This window comes from Meleagris gallopavo, chromosome 2 (genome assembly GCF_000146605.3).
Source record: "Meleagris gallopavo isolate NT-WF06-2002-E0010 breed Aviagen turkey brand Nicholas breeding stock chromosome 2, Turkey_5.1, whole genome shotgun sequence".
NCBI lineage: Eukaryota > Metazoa > Chordata > Aves > Galliformes > Phasianidae > Meleagris > Meleagris gallopavo.
Genome location: NC_015012.2, coordinates 18,654,429 through 18,669,722, shown reverse-complemented (window position 1 = coordinate 18,669,722; position 15,294 = coordinate 18,654,429). Strand labels below are relative to the sequence as shown.

The window sequence follows — 15,294 nt, the reverse complement described above, 5'->3', positions numbered from 1 at the left end:
ACAAAGGCTGCTTGTTGTCCTAGTGGTTTAACATAAGCAACTACTGCTTCTTTAAAATTAAACTCTGAACTTGTTTGCTCCATTTCAAATAGTGATGTGGTGCACATCTGTATTTATTCATTTCATGCCAGTGAAAAACTGTTTTCAAAATACCCTTTACAAATGTAAGTTAAATAGATCTTTAACCGTGATCAAAATTATAAACTCTATTCTCTCCTATACTTTGTTTTCTGTTGATCTCAGCATAAAATATATGTGGAAACTGAAATGCATAGCCATATCAGTAGTTATTTATGAACAGCTGTATTAATGTGTGTTAATATTCAAGAATGAGAGTTAGGTAATTACTCAAGAATAGCATTTTCACTTCCATCTTCATTTTCATTTAAATAACCTTACAAGCTCTGTAAGCTTTGATGAGTTAATGTACAGGGATAATAGTAGATATGGTATATGGGACAAGATAAAGACTGTGATGAACACAGTCTCTGTTTTCTAACTGTACTGCTTTTGTTTTCCATAATGAGTCTCTCTGAATAGGAATTTACATTTTGGCTGTGATAATAGGAACTAACAATATTCCCAGCCCACGGCTTTCTGCTGTGTTAGGATCTCACACTTGTAGTTATATGCAGGAATGACAGTGTAAGTGACAAACACTGATCATTAGCAACTGAATGCACTGCTCTTTTACAGTATAACTTGTTGGATATGAGAAAACAAAAGAAAAAGAGGAACAATAAAAAAACCGCATATTAATAGACTTTGTACACTAATGCGAAGCTGCTTGATTGAGCAGTGCAGTGTCAACCATATCTTTCTTCTAATGCTAAAAGTAATGCACATAGACAGAGTGACAATCAGAGTACAGCCTCCCATCAGCTGTAATTAATCTTTTAGTTAACAGAGACTAGAAAAGCTTCTCATCAGTCCCTTCTGAAGTCTGAGGCACCCTGTTTTTTGATGTTTGCATTCTCAGTAAAATTGTCCCCACCAGTTCTAACAAATTGAAACACCAGGCTAATTATGGCAGCTAATGAAGTGTGTGGAATGGTCACAGCTTGTCGTGAAACTGTTCCTTCAGCTCAGATTAGAGTTTCATCAATCACTTTTTTAAACTGATCCAGAATTGCTTCTGCTCAGTGCTTGGCATTTTTAATGCTGTTTCTGTAATTGGTTTTTTCCCCAAAGCTTAGGCGATTTTTTGAAATATTACATTCTTAGGACAGGACTTACAAACTCTGGTTTATAAAAAAACATTTCATTATTGCCTCTATCAGCTGATCAAGTGCTAGAAAGCTAATAAAAGAGGCAGAAATATAAAAATTGATGTATTGCTTTTAATCCAGCTAAAGGTAGCAATAAAGCATATACACATATATGTATATGAATCATTATTACAGTGGGCTGGGTGTATACTGCAATCTCATGAGACATGGTTTGTGGACTGGATGGTTCAAATCCTACTGAAGGACTTAAATGAAATGAATGAATTGGTCTTAGCTTATTTCCTTGTGGATTGTGATCCTCCATATATCACTCAAAGAGTTTGGCATGATTTGTAGTTTTTGCAGATACCCAAGCCTTTGGCAGCAGGAAGACCAAAATATGTTGCTATTTTAAGTATTTTTGCACTTCAGGTCAAATCCAAAGTCCTCGAAGTATGGGAAACTTTACAGTATAACTTATATTGCTACTACACTGTCAATGAATAAATTAGCATATAAAACATTGTAACAATCTGAGTTCCTGTTTATCATTTATAAGATATAATAGTATTCAGCTATACATTGAAAGTTCTGCATGGGCATCAAAGGCACAGATGTTAAAGTACAAGGCTAAATTCTTTCCTCAACATAAACAGTAGGGTGTAGAATTTACTTTGGAAGTTAGCCAGCAAAAAAATGAAATAAACTTTCTCTTCTGTATGACCATAGAATATTTTTGTACAAGTTGTCACATTTGTTATATGTAACATGTATTCATATCAGAACCACGACAGCATGATCTTAATTCAAGTGTTGTGAGCAATCTATTTATTGAATTTGTGCTAATACATGTCATCAATTTCATTTTTCTGAAGACTTGAATATGAAATAATGATTGGCTATAAATTTCAGATGTTCCTCTCCCTGAAATTTCTTAATCATCTGAAATTTGACAAGAACTAGCTTTGTGTCAATGCCAAAACAAATCTGTGGCACAAGTGAATAATCATTGATGCCAACGCTTCTCCTTGAACTGTATAAAACAACAGGAACGGAACAGCAAGCAACACTGAGAAATGAAGCAAAAAAGGATACACAAAGATATGTTTTTATATGTAAATAGCAATTGGGGGAATAAAAAAGATATTAGTCTAAGAGCTATTTTCCAGTGTTGTTAATTAGTTAGAGTGTTTGTGAACACTGGGTATGATATGACTAATTTTCCTATCTTTAGCTGATCTCCAGAGTAGTTGATGCAGTGAGAAAGTCCTCCTCATTCCTGTTACATTATTTCAGTCTCTTCTGAAGGTAGCTTATGTTTATAAAACAGGAAAGCAGTTTCCCTCAGTGTGCCAAAGGAAAGTAATTTGTTGGAAGAATAAAGTGTTTATTTTACTGTAGGATCCCTTTGCCTACTTGTATCCTTTCACTTTTGGAAAGGAAGTGTGAGGATAGGGAGCAGGACTCCTTCCTCACTGTGAGTATTCCTCTTTGACATCTGTACTCTTCTTTCTGACGTCACATAAATTCTCTTCAAGTCAAGTTCTTTTATATATCTTCCACAAAATGTCCCCCTGCATGGAACATGACAGGGAACACAGCTTTCGTATAGCTCCACCAGTCATGAAAACATCACCTGCTCAAGCATTCTGACAAAGGACTCCAGAAGCAAAGAGTCTTTGCAAGGAAACATATACTCAGAATTAGGCCCATAAAGTCTTGCGCACTCCCTTATCTCTGACGTACTGCTACGTACTTCATTACTTTTCTCTATAATGTAAGAATATATTTCTATTAGCTTTCAAATGAAAAAAAAAAAAGTGTGAAAAATAGCACAGTATTTAGCACATCCTATGCACATATAGCTTTTGAACAGGTCAAATTATGCTCTGTGAGGAGTCATGAGAAAGTAAGCTGGGAAGGCAGTGGTTTGCTGTAGAGTGGACTTTGCTTTTGTAAAAGTAATTACTAACACCAGTAGCATCTTTCTTACAATTAGCAAGACACAGGAGTTTGACAAAATTCTTGTAAGAATTGTGTGAAAAACATTTGCTTTTCTCTGTCACTTCTCACTTTATCAGGATTTTGCCTGTACTTAAATAATTTGTCCTAAATCCCAAAGAACTGGAAGTTTTGCAAATATATTTTCCAGAAACTGAAATAATCATCTTTGATCTCAGTGGATGCCAACTTTTTTTTCATATTTAGAGAAGTCAGAAGATTAGGAGCTGAAGATAAATTTAATTAGAAGTACAAATGAGGAGATTGTCTCAAGAAATGCCACTTGAGTAGCAATCTGTGATCTAGTGACAGTCTGTCCTTCTGTGTTACTATAGAGAAATGTTGCTTTAAGCACTTGTTTTAATAATATGTGATATCCTCTCAATTTATGTCAATTTATCCTCTCAATTTATGGAGAGAGAGATGCAAGGAAATGTACTGCATACTTGGCTGGACTGTCATACCATATAAAAATACTGATTCTGGACATGATATAACAATAAGTTAATCTTTTGTTATTTGCTACTTGTAATTATCAGTACCAAGGTGAGTGCTGGTAATCTAAAAAAATTGCATTTGGATGTGAATTTGATGAGTCTGAAAAACCTGAAAAAATGAGATATGGCTCAGAAATGTCATGTTGATATTGGAAAAACTCACAAACTATATTGGAGATTATAAAATTTACTCTACAGCACCAGTGTAAGGAAAGTCTAAAATCTAAGGTTTCTCTTTTTTGCTAGTTCATTATAAAGTTTTAAAAGCAGACTTCTTCTTACAACTAAAGTTTTCACAGTTATAACGTATATTTCTGCTTGTTTACTGGCTTTTGCGTGCTTCTGTATGAAGACTACAACAAAAGCGTATTCTGTGACTGATGGAGGAATATTAACTTCTTATTCCCAATGAATTCTGAATGCCAATTGAAAGCAATAAAATTCTCAACTCATCACATTAAAATGACACCGTTAGTGTGGTGAATCTTTTCTGAACTTTAAGCTTATCAACACTAGTCTTGCATTGGAGAGCCAAAAGGTAGATATTCTATTCTATATGTCCAACAAGCATGAAATAAAGGGGAATCATAGCATCATAGAATCACAAGGGTGGAAAAGACCTATAAGATCATCTAGTCCAACCGTCTTCTCATTACCACTGCTACCACAAGCTACTAAACCATAATATTACTTCTTTGGCTATATTCCTGTGATATAGGCAGTTTTTACCTTTCAAAAGCGCATGGCACATTTCTAGCTCATATTTAGTGAATGGTCTGCCCAGTCTCCATGATTCTCTTCTGCTTCCCAAACTGTCAACATTGTTCCTCAGGTTAGTCTGTGCCAGGTGCATTTGTCCATACTGAATTTTATTTGACAGACCATTCCTCTAGCCTGTCTGCATCACTCTGAATAATTACCCTCAAGTGTATCGATTGCACCCGTTAGTCTGTTGCTGTCTGTGAACTTGATGAGCGTACGTTCCAGCTGCACCTCCAGGTCACTTATGAAGATATTAAACAAGATAGGTCTCAAGACAGTGCCTGAGGAAATACAATTGTAGCCAGATTCTAGTTAGACTACAGTCATTAATTGCTACCATTTGTGGCTGATACTCCAGACAGTTACTACATCTGTCAGTCTGCACATCTTGACTATAATTTACCAACTTGGATAAAAGGATTCTCTAGAATATGGTGTTGAAAGCCTTGCTAAACTTGACACAGACAGCATCTACCACTCTCCTTTCATCCATAGGTTAGTCATTTCAGCACAGAAGGTAATAAGGATTGGAAAGTATTATCCAGTACAACATGAAAGTGGATGCAGTCTTGCTGAGCATTATTTTTGCTGCATATGCCAAGTGTGATAGAATCAAAATATATTTTTGATTGATGTTAAATAACTACAACTTTTGTTCAGAAAGGTACAACTGAAACTGGTAAGAAAAAAGTGTTTTCAGATGAGAATTTCAGTTTAGATTTTTTCCTCAATAACTCCTAGAGGCATGATTTTGGCAAGTTAGAGATAGTTGCAACTTGATCTTGGCAGGTTAAACGTTTTCTGGCTATAATCCAGCAGGTTAAAAGTGGTTCTGAGTTTATCGTGGCAGTCAGCACTTGGCAGTGGCTTATTTTCTATTGGAGAATGTTATGGTTTAACAGATTAGACAATGAAAGAAGCAGCATATAAATGTCATAAGTCAAGATACTTATTCTAAATGCATTATTTCCTAATGCACATCCTGTTGCTAGGAGAGTGTATGTGATGGACTGGACAAGGAGTCTGTTTAAAAATACAAACAATGCGATAAAAATGGATCCTTTACTTTTCATCGCTTTTAAGACTCTGTACATTTTTTCTATATTGTAATATAGTTAGGCATAGTTCACCTCAGATTTAGTAACATCATAAAAGGTTTATGCATTACTCATTACTGCATTTTCATATTCCACAAAATATTATTTATGCATCTTAAATTAACATTTACTCTAGTCCTAAAAATATATCTATATACATTTAAACACTCTGCAAGATGTAGGGATTTACAGGAAAATAATAAACACCTCTTGGGATTCTGAGTAGAAATTAAACTATTTCAAGTGCACATTTGTTTTTAAGCCCGGATTCAGTAAAGTTCAAGGGTATCCAACTATGAAATAGTTAGTGGAGAAATTCACATTGCTTTCTTAATTTAATTTACTTGATACAAAAAAAAATAAATACATTAGGTCATAAAAATAGAGTATTATCTTTGGCAGTTTTGGTTCAAGTACAGACATTAGGCAAAACAGAGTTGGGGTGATGCTGTTTCTTAACATTGAAAAAAGTACTGCATGCAGTATAACTTTGTGTGGCAAACTGTACTTGTAATATTGATGCTGACTCTGAATGTCTAAAAGCACCTAAAGTGTCTACATAGTGGTGATCTATTCCTTCCCAGTAGATTAGCTTTATGCACATAAGTAAATTAATTATCTGCATATATATTTGTAAAGGAGGATGCTTTTTTTAAAGCAAAGCTAGTACATGTTTGGGAGGAAGAGCCAAACAGTATCTGGCTTGCAGATCATCAGTAAATGGGCTAAATGAATTTAGAGAGTACAGCTGGGAATTCCTTCCCCTTGGGCAACCACAGTGACTGCAGGATACTAAATATATTTAACAAATGCAAATTCAGACCACAAATCTTAATTCCTGCTTGTATTGCACATGACATAAAGGACAGGCTATTTTCAGATTGCAGGTTAATTTTATACAGGCAAGCTTACAAGAAAAATAATTCACTAGACAAAATTCTTCCCTCTTTTTTCTTTATTCTTTCTTGAACATAACTTTTTTCAAATATGAGATAATTTGCCTTTTCTTGTGAGAAAGCATTGTAGGATACGATACAGTTGTAATGCTTAATAAATGCAGATACTAAACTAAATGAGGGGAGATTTAGATTAGATGTCAAAGGTGAATTTTTCCATGAGAGGGTGATGGGGCCCTGGAACAGGGTGCCCAGAGAAGTTGTGGATGCCCCATCCAAGGATATGTTCAGGACCAATGGGTTCAGTTCAGTTGGATGGGGCCCTGGGTAGCTCAACCTACTACCTAATTCTGTGGTTGGCAACCCTACCTATAGCCATGAGGTTGGGACTAAAAGATCTTTGAGATCACTTCCAACCCAAGCCATTTTACAATTCTATGATGTTGAAAAAATATCTTGTTCAGTCAGAAATATTTGTAATTTCCTGTAGAGTGGCTCAGACTATTGCAGTCTCAAAAGGATCGCTACTTTCTATCCTGCTGTAGCTTAATTTGAGCGGCTGTAGAAGTGGGTAGTGGGGTCTGCTTTTGTTCTTTTGTCTGAGGTGCTTCCAACCACACAGGGGTAGAAAGGGGCTAGAACTCCTTTCCTACAGAGAAGTTTTAGAGCTTCACTTGTTTTTGACAGTTATCTCCAAACCGTCAGCATAGCTTAGCTTCTAAGAAAACAAATACAGATGAACACAGTAGAGCACTTCTCAGAATATTAGAGCAGGTGAGTAATAGACTTATAATTTCCATGTTTGACTGTCAGAAAGGAACATATACTGCTCTGTTGTTCATACTGGAGTCATCATAAAGGAAATATCAAAAATATATGTGATTGTCAGAGCTCTGTTTTTTTTCAAATTTGTGAACCATAAAATTTCATTTTGGCAAGCCTTATTTGAGTTTGGCTTTATCAGTTATAATTCCAAAAGATGAAATGTGTAAGAGCCAGTGGTAGTTGTAAAGCTCCATGAAAATTTAACTGTAATGATAATGAAATGTTTCGTATATAAATTAAATGGCAATTAATGTTTTCGGTTTCTATTTGGAAGATAGGATATTAAAATGGTGTTGTTAGATTTCCTACTGTGAGCATAATTTCCTGATTTGTTTTTACAACATATTATCATAACGTCAATAACAGATTTAAACTAACAAGTAAAAAATTTGCCTGATGTAAGTATAACCCAGAAGGTTTTAAGTTGCCTTTTATGATGTCTATACAATATCATTTTATTTTAAGATCTAATGGCAAGTTGATTCAAAGGGTAAGGTTTGCTCTTACAAAGTCATTAAAGGAAGTATAAAATTGCATTCCATAGTCACCCAGTCTTTTTAAATCAAAGAGTTTTATTGTTGTTAATGTCATTTGCATTTGCAGGAGGTAATTAGGGAATGAGTTAGACATCACACTTAGGGCCCTCAAGTTTGTCAAGAAGAACCATAAACTTCATTTGCAGGGAAAAAAAAGAACAGGCAGTTTAGAAGGAATATTGCAGAGAATAGAGAGAAATGAATTCATAATATCTTAGGTCAGTTTGTAAAGCACTGTGTTGATCCACAGTATGGAGAAGCTCATAAAGTTTTCATGGAAGCAGCTTTTCTCATTGCACTTACACAAAAGAACAAAATGTAAAAGGTTTAGGATAGGTTTTAGTAGTAGGTAGTCCAAGGGGAAGATGATGGCTTTTCCCCTCTGCACTGTGCTGACAAGCTGAATAGGTAAGGGCATAATTTTACCCCCTTTAACATAGCACTTAACATAGTGGTCACTTGTCTACTTTAATGTGGGGAACTCCGATTAGGCAGGCTTTTCCCTGCAAGTCAATACCTCTGCACTGACAATGAGCTCCAGTCCCTAAGGCATGATACAGGCTTTTGTTATTATCTCTTATTTGATGGGTCTAGTTGACCCAATTGGTTAACACATTAACTTTTCAATTTTATAGCCTTAAGTCACAGAAGACCTATTCCTCATTTTTGGAAAGCAGAATTGTTAGTCTGTGCCCACTGCCCACAAGCCACAAAAAACAATCAAAACAAACATCACCAGAGTTCTGCCAAACAACTGCGTCCTGAACTTTATGGCTAATTAGCTGTTGAAACTATGCCCAAGAAATAGGTTTTGTGGCCCATGGGAAGAAGTGTGTGGCCATTATTAATGTCCTAGCTCATATCTCTCCATAGGTCTTCTGACCAATGCTGCTTAAAGAGACTAAATGTACAACAGGGAATTAAAAATTATAGTACCCCTTTCACTGTCTGAAATATTGTGAACTTGTTTCACTGAGGCCAGGATTGGTGTCAATGTACTTTGTGTGAAAAGTGCAATAGAAGCATTAGTATTTGACAGCCCTGGTTGAAATAAGTGAAATTAATGGAGCTCTTTTCATATACGACAAGGCCATGGCACCCCTTTCATGCTGCTTACAGACAGAGAAAAGTCAATACTTTTTTATTACTTGATGCTGACCTACATTCTGCACTACAAGTGCCAGGCCCACTAATTGGTTTCAGTTGTGAGAAAAGTTTGCCCCAAAGAAACACTAGAGCAGATAAATCAATCTTTTTTAGGGTAGCTTAGTGGGTTTTGAGCACTTGAAATGACATTTCTGTTGTATTGACAGAATGGGTTGTTACACTCATTTTATCATGTCAGAAGGCCCCATACTAGTTGGAAGTATTGTTAACCAGTATTGATAAATTTGCTAAGAATAAAAGTTATCTGGATCAACGTTTCACTTGAATAACAACTTGCCATTTCTGGTTTTCTTTCTTGTTAGAGACCTCTGTGGCTATTAATAGGTTAGGAGGTTTACAATGAGTGTTCAATTTAAAACTCTAATTTTACTATTACAAGCATTAAGATCATAGGGAATACTTAAATATGACCACAGTTTTAAAGAGACAGGATTGTGGACTATGGCTGTACAGTGGCTCTTGGCTGTGCTGAGTGATTTTCAGATGAGGTATGCACATGAGCTGCATCTCACCTTTGTGGAAAAAGAAAGATTGCACAGTGTGCTTACCACATACTAAGGAACTACAGCATGGATTTGTATGGAGAATTTCTCACTGCATTCTCTAAAATCATGCTATTTTTCTGTAGGTACTGATTTCAAGCAAAAGAGAAGTGACATTTGTTCTCTGTTTTTATTAAGCAGTAGCAAAGTACACATGAACACAGAACTAGTATTCTAGCAACTTTTCAGTTATTCCTTCTGCCATTGACTCCTAACTCAAGTTTCCTACAGCCATAGGTCTCAATAGGAGCAACAGGTATTCTAGCACAATAAAGAAAAAGATTTTAACATCCAAACCTTGCACTGATTGGTTAAAAATTGCATAGCACAAGGAATCTTGCTGACATCATGCAATCTGTGTCTTCCATATTCTTAAACTTGCTCAAAAGAGGACTTGGAGCTCTGAATCAGTGCTGTAGGGAGAGGGTACGTGATTATTAGGGAAGATATTTGATTTATCTTTGAAATAGTTTTGCATGCTACTTCTCCTCACGCAGAAAGAAAATCTCCATTACTACAACTGTATTCAACAACTTTAATCTTTATTTATGTAACAAAATCTTTTTATGGAATCATGGACTCATCTGCATTGGGAAAAATCTTCAAGATCATCTAGTCCCACCATCATATAACTCTGCAAAGTCCACTATTAAATGACATCCGTAAGCACTACATCCACGTATCCCTATTTTCAAGGGATGTCAACTCCACCACTTCCCCTGACAGCCCATTCCAATGCAAAACCATCCTTTCTGTTTAGAAATTCTTCCTAATGATCTGATCCAATCCTTCCCTGTTGCAACTTAAGGCTGCTGCCTCACGTTCTATCACCTCTTTTCAAGCGGATGTAGAAAGCTATGTGGTATCCCTTAAACCTCCTCTTCTCCAAACTAAACAACCGCAGTTCCTTCAGCCTCTCCTTATATGTCTTGTTTTCCAGTCCCTTCATTGACTTTGTTTCTCTTCTCTGCAAGTGCTCAAGTAACTCAGTATCTTTCTTGTACTGAGGGGCCCAAAATGGTAAAATAGGCAACAAAATGAATTGTTGTCTTTACAGAGAAAGACTACGAAATACTGTTAAGCAGAAATCAAAGTTCAGTGTAAGCAAGTGAATTGTTCCAAGCTGATCATATGCTTATTAGCTTCTTAATTGTTATGGACTTGATAGATTTGCTGTAGAAAGTAACCTGAAGTGTATATCTAGGAGCTAAGAATAAATTGTTGCAATGGTACTTTCTGGCCTTTAAATCTGTGAGTGGACATGCTGCTGCTGTTTGCCTACTATGGACTGAAGTGGTTGACTTTCCACTTCATTAAATTTCCCAGCTTGAATGTATTTCCTAGCTCTTTCCAAAGTGCATTTTTATTTTATAGGAAATACTCAAGATTGTTTGGAAAAAAGCATTGCTAGTACAACTTTATCACTAGAAATATGAGACAACACATTTTTGAAGGCATTTAACTTGATATACATACATCCAATTGTAGCTCTGCAAGCTTTTGCTTGTTTGCCCATTGTTTGTAAGTTGTCTTTATATTTATGTATGCCTATGTACATAGATGTGAATTTCCTTTAGAATCTACTTTAATAATAACTTTCCAAAGATAAACTATGTGAGGATTTGGCAGATCTAATCTATGGCATCAGAGTGTGCTAATTGACACAAATCTTTATTTGGTGGCTTTATGTCACCTTTTTATCTTAATTGTTTGGAACTGATGAGTGCACAGGACAGTTAAGTAGTCAAATATATTGAAAGAGTTCATAGGTCTTGTTAAGCTCCACCGTTTGGATTGAGTCACTTAAAATTTACTAGAGTGAAAGGAGTCAAAGCTTGACAAGTTTAAAAAGGAGGTGTTATATTAACTTGGCTTGGGAATTTAAAAATATGTCTCGTGTCACACAAATTACAGATCTCTGATTCCAGGAATTATATAGCACTGTAAAAATGCATTGTTAAAAAAATTAATAAATGAAGAAAACTCAGATCCGTCTTCTAAGATCTTGAAGCAGCAAAACTCTGTTTCACCAGTACATGGGAATTTGCATTCATGATCTAATTCATTTCTGCTACCATCAATGACAGGATAAAAATAATATTGGAAGAGTGTGTTTTTCTGCACTCCCAACTTTTGTTCTTGCAAAGTAATAAAAATAATTCAAAATTATTTTTTACATAACTGTGTAAATTCAGTACTCTGTAGAAATCAGCTACAATAATATAGTAGGATAGGCTCAATTCAGTGCAAAGAAGTAGATCTTGCAAGGCTAAATTATATTTTCAAGCCTTTTTTACACTGCAAAAACTGATTAAAAGTTGTCTCTTTAAATATAGAAATGACTGCGTGTCTTTTCCTCAAAATATATTCATATTTTATGTGCATCTTGTGCAACATTCATCTAGTATTCATTATAAACTTCTTAAATTAGTCAAACTGTAAGGCCAGTAATAATTCCATTATCCGTCAGACTGTGTGATGTTTCCCAAATGTGGTTGAACATAACTGCTGTCGTCATAATCAGAGCCAGTTGTTTAAATGCTCAGTTGTGAGTATCTAGCGAGATAGCTTTAAATAACAAGATAAACAGTGCAGCTGCCAACCCAAAGTAATCTTACACTGAGGGGGCGTGTGGCACAGAAAATTTCCTCTTTGTCATCTTGATTTGAGTTTGAAGCTGGACCTGGGCTTAGTTCCAGCTCAAAAAACTGTTCACTTCAAAGGCTCCTAAATCGTCCCAAGGAGCTAATTTTGGCAGCCAATTGTTTTTGTTTGGCCAGGCATCCTAATAGCAAAAGCCGTCTGCTCCAGCAATTGAAGACTTCTTCAGTGCTCAGAGTTGCCATTCCTGATTTTATCCTGATGTAGGGGGTGTACACCGGTTTCCCTGTCTCACCCCAATTTCTCTGCTTTTTTTTCCTTCCCAAATTGTTAAACCAGAGCTTAACTCTCCTGGACGTAAATAGGACTGTGTTTCCCATTTTCAAAAGAAAAGATAGTCTAGTCTGCTCTGAAATGCCTGAATGGACAATTTTTTCCTGCATTATGAAGGTGGTTGTGATGCCAAACACACAATGAAAACTGAAATTCTGTGCCATTCTTAATTATAATATGAAAATATGCAGTTTCTGTTGGGTAAGAAGCTGGGAGGCACAATTCATTAAAGGATATCACAGAGGAAGTATTTCATTTTGAATGTATATATCTACCTTTCTGCTTTAAGATTTATGTTCTAGAGTGTTGAAGAAATCATACCAAATAAATTTAAGTATGTGATGTAAGAAAAGATGTGGCCATGGTGTGGAAGTATGAAGTGCAGGAGGTGAAACTTAGGTGCTCCAAGTCAATGTTAGCATAGAGCTTACCAGAAGTCATAGTTGCTTTGCCTGCTTATGGAGATTCAACTGAACTGGGCTGTGAAGTAAGTAAGTACAAATTATCCAGGAAATTATAATTCTACTTCACATCACCTTTCGGAAAACAAACGTTATTATTTTGTTTTTGAGAGAAAACCAAACTTTACAAATTACAAAATGTGTTGTGAAACTATACATTTTGGCTTGTCCCCAGACTTTTTGTGAAGACTCATTGCATTCCCATAAAAGCTTTTCATGAACATCATTTTGACAGTAAAAAGTTTTCTCTTTAGAAGTTAACCAGTAGAGCCTGGGAAGCTGATAACTCCTCTTTAGCATGTTACTTCCTGAAAAGAAAAAAGATTTTTAATGAACAAGTATTTTCCATGGCTGATAATATTCTTAATATTTCAGAGTCAATGAAAATATCTTTTTTAGGAATGTTTTGATGATTCTAAATATGTGGTCTTGCTACAGGTGTTAATTAGAAAGTAGCTCAATCAGAATAATATTTAGAATACTTAGCTTATTTGACTTTCTTTTTTGTCAGTTGTGTTTTTATTTTACTCCAAGGCAAGGTTCACTTTCATTTCTCTTTTTCAATGTGGATTTGTAAACATCTGCATTTAAAAAAAATTCAGTACAAGAATGAAAAATTTTCCTGGAAAAAAAAGTGCTCAGAAATTATCCTGCTTGTATTCTTTCCGCCGCAATTCCACAGTCAATTTACTGGTTAATTTGATAACACTAATATTTATGTAATACACATCATTTTTTTTTATTCTCTCTCACGCAGCTGATTTTATATCCGTATTCTAAGTTTAAACAAGGTAGAAAAGTTAAAAAATGGCAAAAATAACCTGCTCTCTTTATCTTACCTGCTTCTGACAGAGGAGAATAGAATTTTGTAATCATAAATGACAGTAAAATCTGTCTTGTGAGCCTGGAAATCTTTGCAATACCTATCGTTACACAGAACTGTATTTTAAATACATATTTTCTCACAACTGTATCAAGAGATTATTGTTTTCTTCTCCAAACTAAGGTACGGGTTATATTAAAATCTACATTTTGTATGCGCATCATTTGTTGTAATTCATATTCTAATTTATGTAAAGAAATTTAACTAGAAGAGAATATTTAGTATTCTAAAGTACTGTGAGAAGTAAAAGGTATAGACATGAAAACTAAATTTAACATTCCTTTTTGTCTCTCTCTTATTTCTTTAGGACTTTCAAACTGTGTTACCATCGATTGTTCTCTTCGAGAAGTTTGGAAAAACTTACTCAAAAGCTGGACAAATAGTGTAATCATTCTGTAAACTATGCAATGTAAGAGACTTGATAAGTAATCAATAAATGTAATACAGAAAATGCACAGCAGTATGTTGACTGAATGTCCCATAAATTACCTTTTTGTAAAGTGATGTATACTATGTCTCAAATACTGTTAATTGATTTTGCTTGATATTTAAGCAATACAGCTTTCAACATTAATCAAAGGTGGGTTTTTTTTGTGTGTGAGCTTTTGAAAAAGAAGTCAGTACTATCTTAGGAAAATTGGATGACACTTAGAAACTATTTCTGAACATGCTATCTTTTATTTAAATGCAAATTATTTATGATACAAAACTAGAGAAATCAAGTAAAAGGCTCCAAAATACACTTATTAGGGATTTGCAAGTGAGGCTAGCTCTAAAAAAAAGAGAAAAACTAAGAAAAGTTAAAATAAGTGTTAAGTCTATTTTTTTTCTTTCAACTACAGATATACCCTACAACTACAGATATTTCATCATTGTTCTTCATCATTTTCTCTATTAATCTACATCCTTTTTGAAATCCATCTTTTCAGAGGGACAGTGGAATTAGGTAGGCTGTTTAAATGTAAGATGCTATTTTAAAATCTTTTAAGTCCTCTGTGGGTGATATAACTTTACTGTTGAATAATGAAAGTTCTATCAGCTCCATATATACCTTATTATTAAATTGCTTTTTCCATATCTACTTAATTTTCTTTATCAATATCTATGTATTTAGTCTTGGTCCTGTGTTAAGCAGCATTTTACATAGTAACGTATTTGTGTGATGTTTATCAAAGAACATATTGATCACAAAACTGGAATTAGACTGCTGTGTTTTCCAGCGTGCAATTCAACTGCAAAAAGTTGAATATCTTCAAAGCTCATTAATTTCAAAAGGCTCCAAGAAGTTCAGCATTTTGTCAAGACCAGATCATAATTTCAAATGACACAAGTGAGTTTTTACAGGAGTTTTCAGCTACCACGCTCTCTCTTCAGTTTATTTGAATGTGTTTGAATCAAATATTATTTTATCAGATAGTATTTGATTATAGTGTTTGAATCAGACATTTAGTGATAGGCTTTTTATTACTGAATTTTGATTTTTTT

The 15,294-nt window shown here is 34.8% G+C and overlaps 1 protein-coding gene across 3 annotated transcripts in view; it reads left to right on the top strand.

Moving 5' to 3' along the window:
* SPATA17 (spermatogenesis associated 17) overlaps positions 1–15,272 on the top strand; it is a 91,217-nt gene extending 75,945 nt beyond the window's left edge. For 2 of the 3 annotated variants that reach the window (XM_031552360.1, XM_031552358.1), the window contains one exon: positions 14,117–14,638. In XM_031552360.1, the coding sequence (XP_031408220.1) occupies positions 14,117–14,197 (81 nt within the window). In that variant the 3' untranslated portion in view covers positions 14,198–14,638. The other variant, XM_031552359.1, reaches the window with a different exon arrangement.
* The last annotated feature ends 22 nt before the right edge of the window (positions 15,273–15,294 follow it).